Source organism: Oryctolagus cuniculus, chromosome X (genome assembly GCF_051225735.1).
Source record: "Oryctolagus cuniculus isolate XC-2025 breed Fujian yellow rabbit chromosome X, ASM5122573v1, whole genome shotgun sequence".
NCBI lineage: Eukaryota > Metazoa > Chordata > Mammalia > Lagomorpha > Leporidae > Oryctolagus > Oryctolagus cuniculus.
Genome location: NC_142888.1, coordinates 49,502,831 through 49,524,607, shown reverse-complemented (window position 1 = coordinate 49,524,607; position 21,777 = coordinate 49,502,831). Strand labels below are relative to the sequence as shown.

General features: G+C 40.1%; 1 protein-coding gene across 4 annotated transcripts in view; it reads right to left on the bottom strand.

The window, feature by feature from the left end:
• Window positions 1-21,777, bottom strand: part of EDA (ectodysplasin A) — a 358,959-nt gene that overhangs the window by 62,144 nt on the left and 275,038 nt on the right. For all 4 annotated transcript variants that reach the window (XM_008272738.5, XM_002720063.6, XM_008272739.5 and 1 more), the window contains exon 2: window positions 16,608-16,713. In XM_008272738.5, the coding sequence (XP_008270960.1) occupies window positions 16,608-16,713 (106 nt within the window). The remainder of the gene's footprint in view (window positions 1-16,607; window positions 16,714-21,777) is intronic.

Genomic DNA, 21,777 nt, shown 5'->3' with positions numbered 1-21,777 from the left:
ATTTTTCCAAGTGTTTTAGAATTTTTAATCTTTTTTGGTCATCATAGTCCCTTGAAATAGCTTATTTTCTCAACTATAATATGGCTAAGAAATCATGATGTTTGAAAAAAAGCATTTTCATTCATTCCAACAATAACCTGAGAAGTATTTTACACTTGAAACTAATGATCATTAATTATTAAGGACGTGTTATGTGCCAGCATTAGATTTAGCATTTTAAATTTTCTCTAATCTTTCTAATATCTTATCAAAGGAAGTATAATTACCATTTTTATATACTGAGAAAACTTAAGCTGAAAGAGATTCCCCGATTTGGCCAAAGCCACAAAGCTAATAGTAATAGAGGGAGGATTTGAAATCAGGTCTGTATGATGTTAAATTCTATGCTTATTTCTTACCTCAAGTTGTCTCAGAGAGCAACTGAAAGTCAGAAAGTTGCTTGTTGATATTACTGAATTTTTTCCTTCTTGTATGTGTATTTCATCCATGTATTTGGGAGATTTATTGCGCTAAATTTGGACCTTGTTCCTGATTGCTCCTGAATTTTGCACACTATGTTAGGGGGTGAGGAGAACAGGTTAGATTTAAAAGGCTGAACTGAAACTTGAAAACAACCTCTGAGATAAAATATTTGTACCACAAATGCATCCCTCTCCTTTAAATAGATTACAATGTAAACATATGTTTTCAAAGCGCTTAGGAGATGACTTATAAAAATAAAGTATTATGCAAACCAATGTCTTTACAACTCACGTGAGAAGCTTTTTTCCCTCTTTTGAACAAAATAGAGAGTTAAATGTGTGACTGGAAATATGAAATTCCATTTTTGAAAGCATGCATTTCATACTTTAAAATCTGATCATTTCAAAGTAGTATTTTTTAAAAAGAGATGAAATGTATCTGAAATTCAAGGAGAGAATCAAATTGCTGTATTTACAATAACTGAACATCCTCTCAGGAGATACTGTGAAAGTATCATGAGAAACACATTCTTTTTCCATTTCCTTTTAAAGAAATCATATTTCTAAACAGATTAGGATCGAAATATAGCGAATTACCAAGTCAATCTTCTTCCCGGCCTTCTGGCACAATGTAAGATAATGATGTGCTGAATTTCATCTATAAAGATGACACTACTAACTTTCTGGCCACAGGCCAGGCTCATGACTTGTTTTTTGCTACAGGGAGCACAGATATGCACAAAGCCACCTTCTTTCCAGTATACCACGTGACAAATAGCATAGAGTAGTTAGACTCTTGGCTTGGAGTATATAGAATTCAGTGTGACTGGAGCCTAAACAACTGACCTAATGCATCACAGTATCAGGTTCATTAAAGGGACTGTATCCAGTGGTAAAATGCAGCCAAGATTCACAAGCCTACAGCAGAGCATCCTTGGTACTTTATCATTTCAAAAATAGGTCTGTCTACACTTGTGAACATGTGAATGACATAGGATTTATGTCTTCTAAGTCAGCTCAGAATCCTGAACAAGAAAGAAAGTCGGAGAGAAAAATCATTTCTTCTAAATTACATGTAAAATGTACTTCACTACCTTGCAAAGTGCTAAGTAGAAAGTTGAGGAAGTAACACTGCTACCTACCAATGTTAGGAATCATTATAAATAGTTTATATGTTGTATTTAGTAACAAGGAAGAATGGTGCTTGCCTCCATAATATTCTTTTTTCTCAAGTGTATGGTAGAAGAGAGATTTAGTGAGGTGGGGAAGATGCCAAGATAATTTAGGATTAAAATGGCATTTATTAAGTACCTAAGTGGACATCTTAAGGCCCCCTTAGGCTGTTCTGGACTCTGGTCACATTTTCTCTGCCCAACATTCTGGCTTCCCTAGCCCTTATTCCAAGCCTCGTATGCCAGAGGAAAGCCAGCAAATCTAAAGGAGTGGTTAGTCTTTGCACTTGCTATTCCCTTTGTTAGAAAGGAGCTTTCTATTTTTCCTCATCAGAGTCCCCTTCATCCTCCAAAATCCAATTCAAATGTTACCTCATTCATCCATGCGTGCATGCTTAATATGTGCCAGTCATTGTGCATTTCTCCTCAGGGATGTATTTATTGTATTTGATTGGTCATTCTGTGGCTCCTTCCTCTATGCTCCCATGGCAATCTTATCATACCTCCATATAAGCACTTATTACTCTACTAAAACTGTTCTCACCAACACTGCCAACACCATCTTTATCACTGAATTCCATGGGTGGATGAGACAGTCTTTCATTGAGCTTGCTAAATTGCTAAGCTATAAGCCTAGGGCTGCTAGTAGCTATTTTTGCCACCTCATAGGGAGAACCTGTCTGAAGAATGAGGCCAATACAGAGGAAAGCAGAGTTGAGAAAGTCTTGATGACATCATTTAAGCCCCAAGGTTAAGCCATGTTTTAAGCCAGTTTCATCAGGTACTTTGCAGTTAAATGAGCCAATAAATCTTCCTCCGTGCCCCACCCCCACTTTGCCCCACTTTTTTTTTTTTTAATCGTAAGCCCGTTTACACTGGCTATCTGTCACTTGTAACTGAGAGTCCGAAAGTAGCAAATGATCTCCATATCTAAATTTCTAGATCTCTTTCCTGAGCTTCAGATGCATATCTCTGACTGCTTACAGGTTTTCTCCTCTTGAATTTCGCACAAGTACCTGAAACTCAACCTGTCTAAAACCACACATTTTCCTCCTCTGATCATTATCTCAGAGCACAGCAGAGCACCTTGCCAGAATCCTGGGTGGTTTCCTTGATTCCTCTTTTTCTCCTTTCAATCAAATCAACAAGTCCTATTTTTTTTTCTACCTAGTAACTAAATCTGTGTATTTCTGTCTCCACTGCAGAGGCACTAATTTAGTCACCAACATTCCTTGTGTGTATTATTGCAGCAGCCTCTGGGCTGCCTTCCTTGTCTCCCTCATGACCCCTCCAGTCAATTTTCCCCATGTTATCCACTTTTTTAAGTTACATTTGTATAAACTGCAGTAATAAAAGCTTATTCTAACAAGTCAAACAATATAGAGGTACATAAAGAACCATTTCCTCCTCAACCCCTTTGTATTTGAAGTAATCAATATTTACGGTTTGATGCTTCCTGTTCTCACATCTATTCCTATGTTCAAATGCATATAGTAGGGATTTAAAAAATTTATTTTTATGAAAATCGGGTCATATTATACACATTACTCTGAAACCTGCTTTGCTTTTTTAACTTAGCAGTAGATGTGACTATTTCTGCAGATCCATACATAGAACTCTCATTCCTTTTAATGCTGCTACATTATAATTTATTCGATCATCTCCTTGTTCCTAGATTCTTGGGGTTATCTGTCTTTTTGCCACTAAAACAATACTATAGGGGCTGGCATTGTGATGCAGAAGGTCAAGCTGCCTCTTGTAACACTGGCATCCCATACCGGAGTGTCGGTCAGAGTTCTGGCTGCTCTGCTTCCAAAACCGCTCCCTGCTAATGTGCCTGGGAAGGCAACAGAGGATGGACCAAATGCTTGGGACCCTGCCACCCATCAGGATGCAGTACCTGGCTCCTGGCTTCAGTCTGACCTGGACCTGGCCGTTTTAGACATATATGCGGTAGTGAGATTGCTGAATCATATTGCAATTCCATTTCTAGCTGTTTTTTATTTTTTATTTTTTAAATGAAATCTCCATACTGTTTTCCAGTGGCTGCACTAATTTACATTCCCACCAACAGTGTATAAGAGTTCCCCCTTCTCCACAGTCTCAACAGCACTTGCTTCTTTCTGTTGTTTGGATAACAGCCATGCTGACAGAAGTGAGGTGGTATCTTGTTGTGGTTTTGATTTGCATTTCCCTGGTGGCTAATGATCCACTTCTTCATATATTTATTAAGCATTTGTATTTATTCTTTTGAGCATTGTCTATTCAGGTCCTTTACCCATGTCTTTACTGGATTAGTTGTTTTTAGGTTGCTGAGTTTCTTGAGTTCTTAATATTTTCTCCATATTAATTCTTTGCCAGATAAGTAGCTTGCAAATATTTTCTCCTATTTTGTTGGATGTCTTCATCGTATTGACTATTTCTTTCATTTATACAGAAACTTCTGAATTTGATATAATTTAGTTTTACTTCTGTTGCTGGAGTTTTTGGGGTCTTATCCAAAAAAAAAAAAATTCATTGCCCACACCAATGTTTAAAGTGTTTCTCTAATATTTTCTTCTAGCAGTTTCACAGTTTCAGGTCTTATATTTAGGTCTTTGGTCCATCTTGAGTTCATTTTTATATATGATGGGAGTCAGGGATCTAATGTCATTCTTCTACACATGTATAGCTAGTTTTGCCAGGACCATTAATTGAAAAGACTATCCTTTTTTCCAATGTTTGTTCTTGGCACCTTTGTCAAAAATGAGTTGGCTGTACATACATATATTAATTTCTGGACTCTCTATTCTGTTCCACTGATCTGTGTCAGTTTTTATGCTAGTATCACACTGTTGTCTTTAAAGATGTATTTATTTATTTGAAAGTCAGAGTTATAGATAGGAAGGGAGGGGGAAAGGGGGAAAAAGAGACCGAGTGAGAGCGAGAGCAAGAGAGAGAGAGAGAGAGATCTTCCATCTGCAGGTGCACTCCACAAATGGCCACCATGGCCAGGGCTGGGCTGGGCTGAAGCCAGGAGCTTGGAGCTTCTTTCAGGTCTCCCACATGGGTCCTGGGGCCCAAGTACTTGGGCCATCTGCTGCTTTCCTACATGCATTAGCAAGGAGCTGGATAGGAAGTGGAGCATCCATCATGCAAACTGGCACTCATATGGTATATTAGCATTGCAGCCATGGCTTTACCTGCTATGACACAATGCTGGTGGCCCCTACCATGCTGTTTTAATTACTATAGTTTTGTAGTATACTGTGAAATCAGGGGTTGTGATACCTCCAGGTTGATATTTTCCCCCTCAGGATGCCGTTGGCTATTCTGGGTCTTTTGTGGTTCCATATGAATTTTAGGATTGTTTTCTCCAATTCTGTAAAAAATGTCATTGGTATTTTGGTAGAGATTCTACTGAATCTGCAGAACGCTTTAGATGGCATGAACATTTTAATGATATTAATTCTTCCAATCCATGAACATGAAATATTTTTCAATTTTTTGTATGTCCTTGATGATTTCTTTCATCAGTATTTTATAATTTTCATTGTAGAGATCTTTCACTTCTTTGGTTAAATTTATTCCTAAATATTAATTTTTATAGCTACTGTCAATAAGATTTCTTTCTTGATTTCTTTTTCAGCAAGATCATTATTGGTGTACAAAAATGCTACTTAAATTATTTATTTATTTGAAAGGCAGGGTAAGGGGGAGGGAGAAGGAAAGGGAGAGGGAGGGAGAGAGAGATAGAGAAACAATTTTCCATGTGCTGATTCACTCCCCAGATGGCTACAATAGCCAGGGTTGGGTCAGACCTGGAACTCCAAACTCCATCCAGGTCTCCCATATAGGCAGCAGGACCTCAAGTACTAGGGCTATCACCTGCTGCCTTCCAGGTGCATTAGCAGGGAGCTGGATCTGAAGCAGAGAAATAGGGACTCAAACTGGCACTCTGATATGGGGGATGGCATTGCAAGCTGCAACTTAACTCGCTGTGCCATAATGTTGGTCCCCATTTTTAGTATGTCGATATGTATCCTGTGACATTAATAAATTAGTTTATCAGTTCTAACAGCTTTTTGGTGGATTGTGTAGGTTTTTCCATGTATAAAATCATGTCATCTGCAAACATGGACATTTTGGCTTCCTCCTTTTCAATTCTGAGATGCTTTATATACATCTTAATTGTCTTTAATTAATACATCTTAATTGTATTTCTGTGGTAATCTCTCCCTTTTCATCTATTATTTATTTGAGCTCTTTACTCATTTTTCTTTGTTAGTTTGGCTATACATTTGTCTATTTTGTTTATCTTTTCAAAAAACTGGCTCTATGCTTTGTTGATTTTCTGTGGCTTTTTTTTTAGCTTCAATTGCACTTATTTTTGCTCCATTTTTTTTATCATTTCTTGTCTCCTGATAATTTAGGGTTTGGGTTGTTCTTGTTTTTCTAAATCCTTGAGATGCATTTGAGATCATTCTCTTTTTTAAATGTAAGCATTTATTGGTATAAAATTCCCCTCCTAATACTGCTTTTGTTGTATCCTACAGGTTTTGAAATACTTTGTTTTCATTTTCATTGGTTTCAAGAAATTTCTTTGAGTTCTTTTTGTTTTGTTTTGTTTTTTGTTGTTGTTTTCTTTTTTTTTTTTTGATTATTTGTTTTTATTGAACTTACTCAATATCCAATGGTTGGTCAGGAGCATTTTACTCAAGTTCTATGTATTTGTAAATTTTCCATTCTTTTTGTTGATTTCTAGTTTTATTCATTCCTGGTATGAGAAGGTACATGATATGATCTATATTTTTGAAAATATATTGAGATGGGGCTGGTGCTGTGGCACAGCAGGTAAAGCCACTGCCTGCAGTGCCAGCATCCTATATGGGTTCTTGTTCTAGTCCCAACTGCTCCACTTTTGGTCTAGCTCTCTGCTATGGCTTGGGAAAGCAGTAGAAGATGGCCCAAGTCCTTGGGCCCCTGCACCTGCATTTGAGACCTGGAAGAAGCTCCTGATTTCAGATCAGCGCAGCTCCGGCTGTTGCGGCCAACTGGGGAGTGAACCAGTGGATGGAAGGTCTCTCTCTCTGTCTCTCCTTCTCTCTCTGTAATTCTGACTTTCAAATAAATAAATAAATCTTTTTTAAAAAATTAGCCTGCTATAGGATTATTGAATTTTGAGTCATATCTGTGGTTTCTTTGGAAGGGCAGACCAAATGATTTCATGGGTCTTGTACGACTTGCAGGCTGGACATTCCTCACCCTTACACTAACACATGTATTCTCTCTACCTAGTGCACTCTTTCCTCAAATCTTTTTTCAGCTAAGTCTAATATTTGTCATGTTGCAACTCAAATGTTACCCCATTAGGAGACCTTCACAGACCTCCCAATGTGCTACCCCACAGTACCCTTTATTACCCCATTATATCACTCACTATACTGTATTAGAATCACCTACTGTGAATTTTTTTAAAAGATATTTTGTTTATTTACTTGAGAGGTAGAGCTAGAGAGAGAGAGGGAGAGACAAAGTCTTCCATTAGTGGTTCACTCCCTGAATGGCTGCATCGGCTGGCGCTAAGCTGATACAAAGCCAGGAGCCAGGAGCTTCTTCTCGGTCTCCCACATGAGTGCAGGGGCCCAAGCACTTGGGTCATCCTCTAATGCTTTCTCAGCCCATAAGCAGAGAGCTGAATCAGAAGTAGAGCAGCCAGGACTCGAACCAGCACTGGGATGCTGGCACTTCAGGTAGCAGCTTTACCTGCTATGCCACAGCACTGGCCCCTCCCACTGTGAATTTGATAAGAGTGTGGTCTTGTTTGACCACTGTGTCCCTAAAGTCCAGAATAGTAGACATTTATTGTGTGGATGAAAATGAAATAAAGCAAAAGAAGCTGTAGTAGTTTATTATCTTTGAGACCAAAAGAGGCCCTTCAGGTCAAGGAGAAGACTCTAGAATAAGGCAGGGTCACATAATACATAAGACACTAAAGAGCCAACAGGTGCCTTCTGCCTACACATCAATGTCTAACTATAATATTTTGAGGAACCATACTGAAGGGAACTAACAGTTCACCACTTAGCCAACAGATTAACCTTAGCCTTCATTTCTTGAAGCCATTTGCATGCTCCTAATCCTTACTGAGACTTCTCACAGATGCTAATGAAGAAGCTCATTGACTATCCAAATTGAAACCTGAAGTATTTAATCACTCAAACATCATCTGATTGGTTAAATCCAGCCTAACCATTATCATTATTTTGCAGAAATCAGGAATAGTCAGGAGCAAATTATATCAGAATTAGAAGGAAACAATTAGACCATCTATTCAAGTGTTCAAAATCCTTTTTTCTTTTTTTAAAGATTTTATTTATTTATTTATTTGAGAGGTAGAGTTACAGATAGTGAAAGGGAGAGACAGAGAAAAAAGTCTTCCTTCCTTTGGTTCACTCCCCAAATGGCCAGAACTGAGTAGATCAGAAGCCAGGAGCCAGGAGCTTCTTTCCAGTCTCCTACGTGGTTGCAGGGACCCAAGCACTTGGGCCATCTTCTACTGCTTTCCCAGGCCATAGCAGAGAGCTGGATCGGAAGAGGAGCAGCCAGGACTAGAACCAGTGCCCATATGGAATGCAGGTGCCGCAGGCAGAGGATTAACCTACTGCACCGAGGTGCTGGCCCTCCAAATCCTTTTTTTTTTTTTTTTAATTATTTACTTGAAAGGCAGAGGGCAGAGTGACAGGAGAGAGAGAGAGAGAGAGAGAGAGAGAGAGAGAGAGAGAGAGATTGATTCCATCTGCTGGTTCACTCTCCAAATACCCACAACAGCCAGGGCTGAGTCAGGCCATATCCGGGAGCCAGTGACTCCATCTGGGAGTAGTGCAGAGTATCTGTGATTTGAGCTGACATTCTGATACAGGATGCAGGCATCTTAAGTAATGGCTTAACCAGCTGTACCACAATGCCCACCCGGCAACATCTTTCTCATCTCCTAATAAATTTGTGGGACTTAATATACTCTCATCAGCAATAGTACCTACCTTACTATAGTTTTCTCAATGGAGTGTAGAGTGGTCAAAATTTCTAGGGATGTGTATTCTTTGAAGAAATTCCTTTGCTGATTTTGAATCTCTTACACCCTAGCTGAGAATCACTAATTCTATTCTAGCCCTTTAAAACAAATAAATAAATAAATAAATAGGATCAGAGAAGAGAAGTAAGACTTGCCCAAGATCATATAGCTAATGTAACTATTAGCAGAGCTGGGATTAGAATCCAAGTCTCCTGGCTTTGAGTTCACCATTTTCCCTAATGCTGAGAAAGGAATAGCCAAAAGGAATTTAAGCGAATGAGACAGATGGGAGATTCTTTTTTTTTATTTTTTTTTTATTTTTTGACAGGCAGAGTGGACAGTGAGAGAGAGACAGAGAGAAAGGTCTTCCTTTGTCGTTGGTTCACCCTCCAATGGCCGCCGCGGCCGGCGCGCTGCGGCCAGCGCACCGCGCTGATCCGATGGCAGGAGCCAGGTGCTTCTCCTGGTCTCCCATGGGGTGCAGGGCCCAAGCACCTGGGCCATCCTCCACTGCACTCCCTGGCCACAGCAGAGAGCTGGCCTGGAAGAGGGGCAACCGGGACAGAATCCGGCACCCCGACCGGGACTAGAACCCGGTGTGCCGGCGCCGCAAGGTGGAGGATTAGCCTAGTGAGCCACGGCGCCGGCGAGATGGGAGATGCTTTAGCGACCCTCAGGTCATTTGGGCCTGTCACCTCCTTTAGGCAAGTAAGATATTCCTTAAAGATGTCTTACTTTTATAGCACTTACAGGGTGGTGCTGGGAGGATTGTTTACATTTAATCTCACTTCATCCTCTACTGCTTATATTTGTTACAATGAGTAGGTATGATTTTTATCATTTAAAAAAATCCTATTAATATTTTCAAACAGTTTACATTTTAATTAACCTCTGTGCCAGTTCAATGTAGGCCTTAGGAACTAAGGACAGGAGTGTAGTAGCAATACAAACTGCAGAGCCTGATCTAATGTCTTCCCAGCATTCTAAAGTAGTTGGTATTCTAAAAACGCTTGTTAACCAACTGTCAGTGGTGATAGCCTGTTGAGATCATTTACTGCAGGGCTAGTTTTGTCAATGAAAGCACAGCTTTAAAGAGTATTGGGGTATGAGCAAGCTAAGATATTTTGGCTTACTTAATGTTTTATTTGATATAAAGCCACTCTTCAGAGTGTTCCATTGTGGGCACTTAAGCTGTTGGCATCCACAACCAGCAGGCAACCTTGGGGATTCTACATCTGAAATCAACAATCCTCTTCAAGTCCACACACATGATAAGCTTTCAAAAGCTTTAATTTTGTATTGTGATCAAGCCCCTGAAACTCTATCATCTCTCAAAATGACTTTAGTCTCCCTCATTTTATAACAGCACACTGGTGGCTTATTGAAAAGCAATAAATACAAAAGCAGTACCAGACTGAAGACAATTCTTAATTCTAGCCAACATTTGTGCAGATAGTCTGTTTTCTTTGATGCCATACCTTTCATGTTTATCTGTATCAATTTAATAGTAGTTGTGCTCTATTTCATGGTTCTTTTAGGAAATGGGGGACAAAATATATATTTTAATCTTACTTGTTTATTCCCGTTACTCTTTTATAGTAGAAGAAAAGAATATCCACTTTTTTGATGGGTAAAAAATTAATGAAAACTACACATAAAAATTTCCAAGAAATATTGACAGAATGGAACACATGTATACAGTGAGCCAAGCGGAGTGAAAGAGTGACACAGAGAAATGTGCAGACATGATCATTTGTTCTCATTGTTGAGGTGGGCCATAGTTTGAGAATTACGGTCTTCCTATGAGAATGAATAATATCAGTGAGAACAACAAAAAAAGGCATTTTAGCTTAAAGAGCACCATTGCAGAAATGATAATGGTTGTCCATAAATTAATGCATATTTGGGCGGTGCTGTGGCGTAGCAGGTAAAGCCGCCACCTGCAGTGCTGGCATCCCATATGGGCGCTGGTTTGACTCCTGGCTGCTCCACTTCCGATCCAGCTCTCTGCAATGGCCTGGGAAAGCAGTACAGGATGGCCCAAGTCCTTGGACTCCTGCACACCCGTGGGAGACCTGAAAGAAGCTCCTGGCTTCAGATCGGCACAGCTCTGGGCGATGCAGCCAACTGGAGAGTGAACCAGCAGATAGAACACCTCTCTCTCTCTCTCTCTCTCTCTCTCTCTGCATTCAAGTAAATAAATAAATCTCTTAAAAAATAAATTAATGCATATCAACGTCTCAAATGCCTGGGGGATCATACTAATATGTTCACTTTCCAGAAAGAATTGCACTTAATAATTTTTGAAGTACTTTTTATCAATATAATAACTACATGAGGCAAGCCAGGCTAATTATCCCCATTTTACAGACAAGAAACCTGAGGCTCAGAGGAATATAACTTCTCTAAGGCCATGTGGCAGGCAAAGTGGAAGTGACATCAGAATTAGATACAGAAATTACAACTCAGCCTAATACTTTTCCTATTACATCATGCTGCACTTTTGTTCTCTTGCTAGGAAATAAACAGGTGGATATGAAGAGATACTGAGATTTTGATTGACTCCTGAAAATGCCCCTACAGAAAGATGTTTTTATAATAATATTTGTAAAATATGGAAACTATCCCCTTGGGAATTTTAGATTCACATGATCTGATTCTAAGATCTCACGGCCCCTTAATATATTCTATAACTAAAAAAGAAAGTTCTGCAGATTTCCAGAGTATCCCACAAGAGATGACCAAGTGAGCCATCCAGGTTTATCACTACTTCAACAACACATCATGTGGGTGTACCTCAGCAGAAAATGCAGCCACAGATTTCTGGAATTGTCGAGACTCAACATCTACAATGAAGTGCTCATGCTTTCCTTGTAGAACAGCAACAACCTAAGGGTCTTATATAATAATCACAAGACAGGAAGCATGAATTTGAGGTAGAGACGCAGAAAAGAAAAATAAATTCACTTGTTTTGTAAGAACTGAAGTTATAAAGTGCTAAGATGTTGACTGGAGGGAAACTAACCTTGTTTTGGGGACTTCTACATAGCTAGTCAATGCTTTCATTTATAGACTAAATTTGAATGGAGATATTAAGATGAATGTGATAATCCTTGAATGGTGGGTCAGAAAGATTGGATATGCCCTAGATATAGCCACTGACTTTAAGTTAAGAAAGACTATGCCTAGGCTATGCTTCTAATCCTTAGTTTACTAAGTTTGATGAAAAAAAGGAAAATGGGCCTCTGTAAACTGATCCGTTCTTTTTAAAGATTTGTTTATTTGAAAGGCAGAGTTATAGAGAGCAAGGGAGAGACAACAAGAGATTTTCTATTTGCTGTTTTATCCCCCAAATGCCTGCAACTGCCAGGGCTGGGCCAGGCCAAAGCCAGGAGCCTGGAACTCCATCCACCTCTCCCATGAGCCATCTCCCTCTACTTTTCCAGGCACATTAACAGGGAACTGGATAGGAAGCAGAGCAGCAGGAACCCCAACCGGTGCACATATGGGATACCGACAGCACAGGTGGTGGTTTAACCTGATGCACCACAATGCCGGCACCAGCCCAATTTATCTGCAGGCTCCTAAGGATCACCACATCCCTTTCCCTAAGTGGTTTCCCCCCATTTTCATTTGAGAGAGAGAGAGAGAGAGAGAGAGAGAGAGAGAGGGAGAAAGAGAGATCCTCCATCTGCAGGTTCACTCCTCAAATATCTGCAATAGCAAGGGCTGGGCCAGGCCAAGGCCATGAGCCCAAGATTCAATCTGGGTCCCCTACGTCATAGCAGGGATCCAGATACTTGAGCTATTACCTGCTGTCTCCCAGGATGTACATTAACAGGAAGTTGGACTGGAAGCAGAGTAGCTGGAGCTCTAACCCAGGCACTTTGTTATGGGATGTGGGCATCCCAAGCAGTGACTAAACTGCTGCACAAAACTCCTGTCTCCCTTTTCCCTAAATGTTAATGAACCATTTGTTAAATTTTTTTCCTTCCACAAGGATTAGTGGAGATCACTAAGCTTAACATGTATAGTTCCTAGATAGAAAATCTGCACCCCAACCACATTTATTTCCTTGGCCATTCACTTAACAAATGTTTGAGCATCTTCATTGTTCTGGTGTTGTGCTAAGTAAAATTGCACGAGCCATCTCATCAACTCACCTTCGATTCAGTTTTAAAGGTTGCCTATAAATGTATCTGTTCCTTCAGTAAACTGTAAGCTTCTCTGAGGACCACATTTATCTTTGCATTATTTCTAGTAAGACTTAGAAGTTTTGTTAAACAACAATAAAATAAAACATGGGAAATGGCATGAAATTAAAGGATATTAAGAGACTAGAAAGATTTGTAAGGAAGTAGAAATGATTTTTCCTACTCTCTTTTAAACCTTTGAAAAAAATGTTTTCTTCCTGAAATCTCTGTCATGTTCTTAACTGTTCAGGGTAGATGGCTTTTTCTTTGACATTTGTGATGCACATCTGATCGGGATAGTTACATTTCTATTATATCAAGTAACTTATGGATTTAGAATCAGAATCTGATAGATTTTTTTCTTCTTCGTATAGCTTTTTTGGGGGGGCATTAACTCACCCCAATCTGATTTACCTATGCCATTCTACCTCTTACTCTGTTCTGAACAGTTTATAGAGTGACACTTCTTCAGTGAGAAGTCCTTTGTTGATACAGAACAGAGTCAGCTCACTGTCTTGAGACAGTGATGTTCAATGTAGTCATAAATTCACTAAATTCATTAAAATGGAGTCACCTTCATTTTAACAAACCTAACTGAATTCTGGATTCCTTCCCTATATTCCTCTACACTGCATCTCTTCATTTCTTTCCTTAAATCTAAAGCCTTTGGGCCATTCATGGCTCTTCTCTTTCTCTCATATTCTTTTTCTAATTAAACTGAGAGCTCTGTTAAGACTTTTGTTCAAAATATCTCCAGAACCTGACCATTTCCTACCACTCACACTACTACCTCCATCCTGGTCTATGCCACCATCATCTTTTTTTTTTTAAGATTTATTTGTTTGTTTATTTGAAAAGCAGAGTTACAGAGAGGCAGAGAGAGAGTGAGAGAGAGAGAGAGAGAGAGAGAGAGAGGTCTTCCATCTGCTGGTTCACTCCCCAAATGGCCACAGTGGCTGGAGCTGTGCCAATCCAAAGCCAGGAGCCAGGAGCTTCTTCCGGGTCTCCCACATGGATGCAGGGGCCCAAGGACTTGGGCCATCTTCTACTGCTTTCCCAGGTCACAGCAGAGAGCTGGACAGGAAGTGGAGCAGCTGAGACTAGAACTGGTGCCTATATGGGATGGTGGCAATGAAGGTGGCAGTTTTACCCGCTATGCTACAGCGTTGGCCCCCACCATCATCTTTTAGTTGGATTGTCTCCCTAATGTGTCTCCCTGCTTCCATCCTTTTTTTTTTTTAATGCATCTATTTCCAATACAGCAGCCAGGGGGGATTTTGTTAAAATACGAGTCAGATCATATCACTCTTCCTCTCAAAATGCTCCCATGGCTTCCTCTCTCATACAGAATAAAAGCCAGAGTCCTCACTTTGGCCCACAAAGTTCTAGATTGGATTTTTCTCTCTGAACTTACCTCTTTCCCTTTCTGTCTTGCTTTCTCTGTTCCCAACCATACTGGTCTTTCTGGGCATGCTAAACATTATTCTGCTTCAGAGTCTTTGCATTTTCTGTTTCTTATTTTCCCAAACATTTGCATGGCTCAGTTACAGGGCTCACACGTTCATTTTATTAAAGTCATTTCTCAAATATTCCCTTGGTCACCTTATAGCGTAGCTCATCACTCTCTCAACTTCTTGCTCTGTCATATTTTTCTTCAAAGCACTTAGCAACATTAGCATTACTGTCTGTCTCTCTACGCTGGAAGTAAAGCTCCTTGGCAGAAGAAGTAATATTTTATTTAAGGACTATCATGTGCTGGGTCCTTTTCTAGGCAATGAGGATATAAAAGAAAACAAAACAAACACAAATATTCTTATGGTATTTCTATTCTAGTATTATATAAATTTCTATGTTTACTCAGTAAATATTTGATGGGTCTTTTAATTTAATAATAAATATAGCATATATTCAAAAGCAGAATGGTTCAAAAGAAAAGAATATTTGGATTTTCTCATTGCCCTTTAACCCACTGGAGCACTCACTGCATCTAGAGAAACGGTTCAATAGCTTCCCAGGTGAAAGGCTCAAAATTCAATCAAATCCCAGGACTCCCCAGGCATTCTATACCCCTAACTCTTAGGGGCTCTTCAATTCCTCCAAGATTTATTGAGTAAATAAGAATATCTGGACTGTATGGGAAACTTGGCGTTGGCACAAAGTGTCTAGAGTCTAGTAACTGAATAGAGTATCTGATCAGGAGGAGAGTAGATAAGAAATGCTAAAAACTAATAAAAGAGGTTTTGCTCTTGACCAGACAGAAAAAGATTTTGTATCAAGACAGAATTGATACTCTAAGGAAGATCAATATCAGAGATGCTGGTAGCCAGATCCAGATAAAGTGGTTTAGGGAAGAGGAGGAAATTGTCTTCTTTAAGAGAAAACTTAGGAGGTTAGATGAAGTGGTAAACCATAGAAGCCATTATTATCCTTCCCACTTGGAGACGGAAGGAAGACCATGCCTATTACAGAAAGTGATATGGCTCTTATAACCTTCCCCCTTCCCTCCTTAGCAACCAGAGATTATGAAAGCTTCTGTGGTACTTGGAGTGATCTCAGGAGAAGAGCCAAAGATGGCGCCACTGGTCCAATTCTCCATTCAAAGGTTCAGGACTGAATCAGAAAACTCTGTGTAGCTTAGTTATTGCTCTGGCTCTCTTTTAACCCATTACACGGTCCTTTTTCTGAGCTCCTTTTCAGACTTTATCCAGTTCTGCTTCTTTTTGCCCCTACAGAAAAAGTCCTGGCCCCATCCCTTCAACAGCTTCCACCTTCTGGAACTGTTTCCATCACTGGCCTTTACTCACATTGACAAATGTCAGCTTAAAAAACCCTCATTTTCATCTTTTAAAAGTCATATTGCTTTGTAACCCTCCAGACACATATCACTGGCAGATGTAGCCAGACACATGCTGTATTTGAATCCAGATGGCTTTGCAGCAGCCCAGAGCTATGCATTCTACACACTCCTGTGCCAAAGGGGTAGCATTCTGTCAACTGACAGAGTGATGCTGAAATAGCAGAGTGGTTCAAAGACCCTGCCCAGAGCAAGCTCAACATTTTGTTATGCCCCCACAGAATGCCTACCTACTTAACTTAAAGCTATTACACCCACAATAGGAGTAGTTTCCATTGGCACATCACTGCCCAGCTGACAGGGCAGTCGTTGTTATGAGCTTACATGACAAACACCAATGATATGCATGATACTGGCTAGATTGTGGTGTTATCAAAAGAAAAACAAATCGCTGTCCTCAAGAATTTACTGACTAGTTCTAGAAACCCTAGTTCAGATTTGGACATGGTAAGAGATAATCATTGATATGATTATCACGGGACTTAACACATCATCTAAGTGCCAGCATGGTACAACACTCAGTCAAATGCAAAAATAGGACCAAATCCTCTTGGTGGCCTTAGTAAATGGGAGATGTGCCCAGGAAAGAGGAGGTCCTTACACAGGGTGATCCTGGGAGATACAAATGTTACCATGGCTCTCAGACATTGAGAGAGAACTGAATGTATCTAGAGTTGGAGGAGAGAGGATCTTTGTATAGTCAGTTCTATATTAAAGGACTGATTGGTTGCTTGGGCTGTAGAAATCTTCTGTGACTTTGAGTCTGTAGACAATATGTGAGATGATGAAGCACACTTGAGAAGGTGGTTCTTAGAAAGGGACTCTATTAACAGAAAACTCAGAAGTCATAAAGGATCATTTGAGTAGACTTACCATCTGCTCCTTCACTGCTTTTGCTTCTTTTATTGCGGCGAACACGCCTACTTTCCTCTCCAGAGTATGACTTTTCGTCAGGGAAGAAGAAATTGAATAGGGCCATCTGTAGAAACAAGACAAGTCAAAAGTTAACCCACGTCAGCCACTGCCAACATAAAAAATTAACTCTCTACAGCTAATCCACCTTTTTTTTTTTTTTGACAGGCAGAGTGGACAGTGAGAGAGAGAGAGACAGAGAGAAAGGTCTTCCTTTGTCGTTGGTTCACCCTCCAATGGCCGCCGCGGCCAGCGCACCACGCTGATCCGATGGCAGGAGCCAGGTACTTCTCCTGGTCTCCCGTGGGGTGCAGGGCCCAAGCACTTGGGCCATCCTCCACTGCACTCCCGGGCCACAGCAGAGAGCTGGCCTGGAAGAGGGGCAACCGGGACAGAATCCGGCACCCCGACCGGGACTAGAACCCGGTGTGCCGGTGCCAAGATAATCCACCTTTACCTTAAATTTAATATCTCTAACTTCTGAGCCCATCTTCCCCTCCACTGTACAAAAACTTCTATTTTTTTTACTTTGTTATTTCATTCACGTAGGCATGAGATTTTGGTTAATCTCTGAATCTCCTCTCTTCTGCCCTGAATTTCTAATAAGTAATTCATCAGGTCACATTTCTCCATATATTTCTGGGATTCAGAGAGCCTAGGAATAAATTTCTAACTTTTCTCACATACTAATGATGCTTGTCCAGAATTAGCCTTAAATTTTCTACCCCGCCTTGGACTTCTCATTATATACCCATGATTTTTGCAGCATTCGTATTTATGCTGTACTTTTGGTTTGTTCCTGAAATTTTGCATCCAACTGAGGTACCACATGTGTCAGCGGTCTCCTGCAACCTAGGTGTAACAAAATACATGATTATTCCCTCCCTTTCCTTGAATCTTACAGTACTTATGGTTTACAATACTCATTTTGATTACTTGGTCCTCTACGATCTTTTAATGATCTTTTATAACAGTACAGCATGTTTCATATTTGAAAGAGTTTGGTTTCACTAATGATAATCATAGCTTAGAAATATATTTGTGGTCACTGTGAATGTATCATTGTGGTAAACCAATGTGCTTGAGGTAAAAGAGTGGACAGAGTAGTAGGATTAAGAGTGAATCTAATCCAGGCCGGCGCCGCGGCTCACTAGGCTAATCCTCCGCCTTGCGGCGCCGGCACACCGGGTTCTAGTCCCGGTCGGGGAGCCGGATTCTATCCCGGTTGCCCCTCTTCCAGGCCAGCTCCCTGCTGTGGCCAGGGAGTGCAGTGGAGGATGGCCCAAGTGCTTGGGCCCTGCACCCCATGGGAGACCAGGAGAAGCACCTGGCTCCTGGTTTCAGATCAGCGCGACCCTTTCTCTCTCTCTCTCTCACTGTTCACTCTACCTGTCAAAAAAAAAAAAAAGAGTGAGTCTAATCCTGACTGTGCCACTTACTAGATGTGTAACCTTGGACAAGTCACTTGAGTTTTAATTTCCTCATCTGTAAATAGGGATAATAGTACTTTATTAATAAATCAGCTGTAGGGTTAGCTCAATACCAAGCATGTAATATGCACTCAATAAATCGTGGCTATTACTATCACTATTAAAATTAACCTTAAAAATGAACTGGTTAGAAAGTCTGGAGCTTTAAAAAAGCATAAATGCATCTGTATTTTCATTCTAGTGTTTGTTCAAACAATAATTCAAGTCTTCATGTCTGCTGCATATCTTATTAATAAGAAAAAAAATAGGTTGTACCTAAGAAAGTCCTAACCTTTTACACAAACTTTCTTCAAAGCCCTGTGATTTACTGTTTTTATGAAACAATTGTAGCCAATAGTTTCAGAATTAGTGTCTCCAGCTTGTCAGTAAGGTTGCATTTCAAAACTAACTAAGGTTTAATGATATGAAAATGCAATTTTTATATTTAAAATGATTGCCTACCAGGAATTTCACATTGTTCAACGAGCACAGTATATTTGAGCCACTTGATTAGAAAGTAAAATGCATTTTCCCACGGAAGCAATATAAGAAGTCTGGCAAGGTTTCCTTATAAGCACACAGAAAGTTACTTAACCCACAATATAAATAAGGTAAGTACTAGTAATAATATGAAACCAAACTACTATTTTTTTTTTATCTTTTATTTAATGAATATAAATTTCCAAAGTACGTCTCATGGGTTACAATGGCTTTCCCCCCCATACCGTCCCTCCCACCCACCACCCTCCCCTTTCCCACTCCCTCTCCCCTTCCATTCACATCAAGATTCATTTTCGATTATCTTAGTATACAGAAGATCAGCTTAGTATACCTTAAGTAAGGATTTCAACAGCCAAACTACTATTTTTATAATAAAATCTCAGTCATTTGCAACTCTATAAGTCATTCTCGATAAAAGTTTTCATGACAATTTTGAGTGCTGCAATTTATTTCAGCTATTTTGAATAGAAACATGCACAATTTAATTCAGGGCTTACTGAATGTGTAAGAAGACCATTGGCCCATATGTTAAATGACCTCTGTCTACTATGATTTTGAAGGGATTTTTGTATTATAACAATTATGGACTAATATATGCTTTGCTAGAGAGGAGCTTAAGGAAGCAAGAGGGGAAGAACCTAATCCACACTGGGAGTAGACAAAGCTTCTTAGAGGAAGTGAGTCCTGAAGGATGTTAGGGATTTAGTGATAAATGGGAAACGGAAAGGGAATTCAAGGGAAAGGGAACATTATGTTCAAAGGTTTAGAGGAAAGAGAGAGAACAGCAGTGTGGGAACTGTAAGTAGCTTAGAATAAGTTGTAGGAGGTGGGGAGGAATAGAGAGAAATGAGCCAAGGGATGTTATGGAATTTAGAATTGATCCTACAGTGGGGATCCGCCAAAGGATTCTTTCCCTTTCTAAAGTTTTGGACTTGATGAAATTTTGAGATAAAATTTACATACAAGAAAATACACCAATTTAAAGCATAGAGTTTGAATAGATTTAACAAATGTACACACTTTTGCAATCACTGCCCAATTCAGGACATTTCCATCACCCCAGAATTTTCCCACGTGCCAATTTCAGTCATTCTCCAGAGACTCCTCCTCCAAGGAAACTACAATTCTAATTTCTGTCACTAAAGCTTAGTTTTCCCATTCTAAACTAAAATCATATGATTTTTTGTTCAACATAATGTCTGTGAGATTCAACCATGTTGTTGCATGTATAAGTAGTTCACTATTTTTTAGTGCTGGGTAGATTTCCTTATATGGCTCTAACACATTTTTAAAATATACATTCACTTGTTGATGAACATTTGGGTTATTTTCCTTTTGAGGCTATTATGAATAAAGCTGATATGAAAATTCATGTACATATCTTTGTGTGGACATGCATTTTCATTTTTTCTTAGTTAAACAACTAGGAATGGAACCCCTGGGTTATATGGTATGCATTTGTTCTAAAAAAGTGCCAAACTGTTTTCCAGAGTGACTGTAGCATTTTATTTGCTCACCAGCAACATTTGAGAGTCCCAGTGCTCTGCGTCTTCATCAACACTTGGTACTGTATTTTTAATTTTAGCTATTCGGGTGGATGTGAATAAGTGCTTCATTGTGTGTGTTTTTTTTTTAATTTATTTATTTATGTGAAGGGCAGAGTTAGAGAGAGAGAACTCTCCACCTGCTGGTTCACTCTCAAGTGGCCACAGTGGTCAGCTGAGCCAGGCCGAAGCTAAGAGCCTGGAGGCCATCCTCCACTGCCTTCCTAGGAAGGAGCTGGATTGGAAGGGGAGCAGTTAGGACTCAAATTGGTGCCCATATAGGATGCTGGCTTCACAGGTAGCGGTTAAACCTGCTAAACCACAATGCCAACCCCAGTGTTTTAGTCCTTAAAGTACTTTTCAATGTTAGTTTGCTTTCAAGTTAGTTTGCTTTCAAGTATAAGATTTCACATGATCTACTTTTAACACCTTTTCTTGTGCCTTCAAATTTGCTGCTTATAATCTGCTATATCTGCTTGATATCTAGTTAAACTAATTAGAGTCACACAAACTGGCAGGAGTGCTATTTTGAATGGTTTTTCTAATAAGTAAGATGCAGATTCGTTGGCAGTTTAGAGTCTTTTTTTTTTTTCTGCTTAATTCCTGTTGTGGTTTGGATAGGTGGATTTGTCACAGAACCATAGATAAGTTATGACAGTACAGGGCTAATTCTAGGGAAAAGTGATTTTTTTTTGGACAGGCAGAGTGGACAGTGAGAAAGAGAGAGACAGAGAGAAAGGTCTTCCTTTTTCCGTTGGTTCACCCCACAATGGCCGCTGCAGCCGGCACGCTGCGGCCAGCGCACGGCGCTAATCCGCTAATCCGAAGCCAGGAGCCAGGAGCCAGGTACTTCCCTGGTCTCCCATGTGGGTGCAGGGCCCAAGCACTTGGAACATCCTCCACTGCACTCCCGGGCCACAGCAGAGAGCTGGACTGGAAGAGGAACAACCGGGACAGAATCCGGCACCCTGACCGGGACTAGAACCCAGTGTCCCAGTGCCGCAGGCGGAGGATTACCCTATTGAGCCGCAGCACCAGCCAGGAAAAGTGATTTTAAAATGCCAAGGGGAAACCCTCCCACTATCACCAATTACTATTGCAGAGTTTTCTGCATTTTCTTTCTGCTCCTTAATGAGCTCAGTTCTGAGAGTTTTAGCAGGAACTCTAGTACTTCTTGTGACCTAGTGGTGGCAGTAGAGAAGGTACTCACATATTAATTATTCCAAAGGGTCTGGTGGGAGCTTGTGAGAACTCAAGCTGTTGAAAGCGCAAGGCTGATGGACAAACTTCTGCAGAAAGCAGAAACAACTCCAACTTCCATGGGTAGTAGGAGTAGCTCAAAGTCCCTCAAGAGAGAGGCTGCTGTTGTGTACGGGACATTTATTAGTTACATGTTCATTAGAAGGGGACTGCCTGTGTATGAAAATGCTTTAAACATAGTTTTATTTTCTCAATAAAACCACAGGAAAACGATACAAAATGCTGCTTAAGATGGAAGAGATTCCCTATTCACAGTGCCTATATTTGAGTCTCAATTAGAGTTAGCAGGGAAAACTATCCTCTACATAGTATAATGGTAAAGACAAAAATCAGTGGCTGCTCATACAAAAAGTCTAA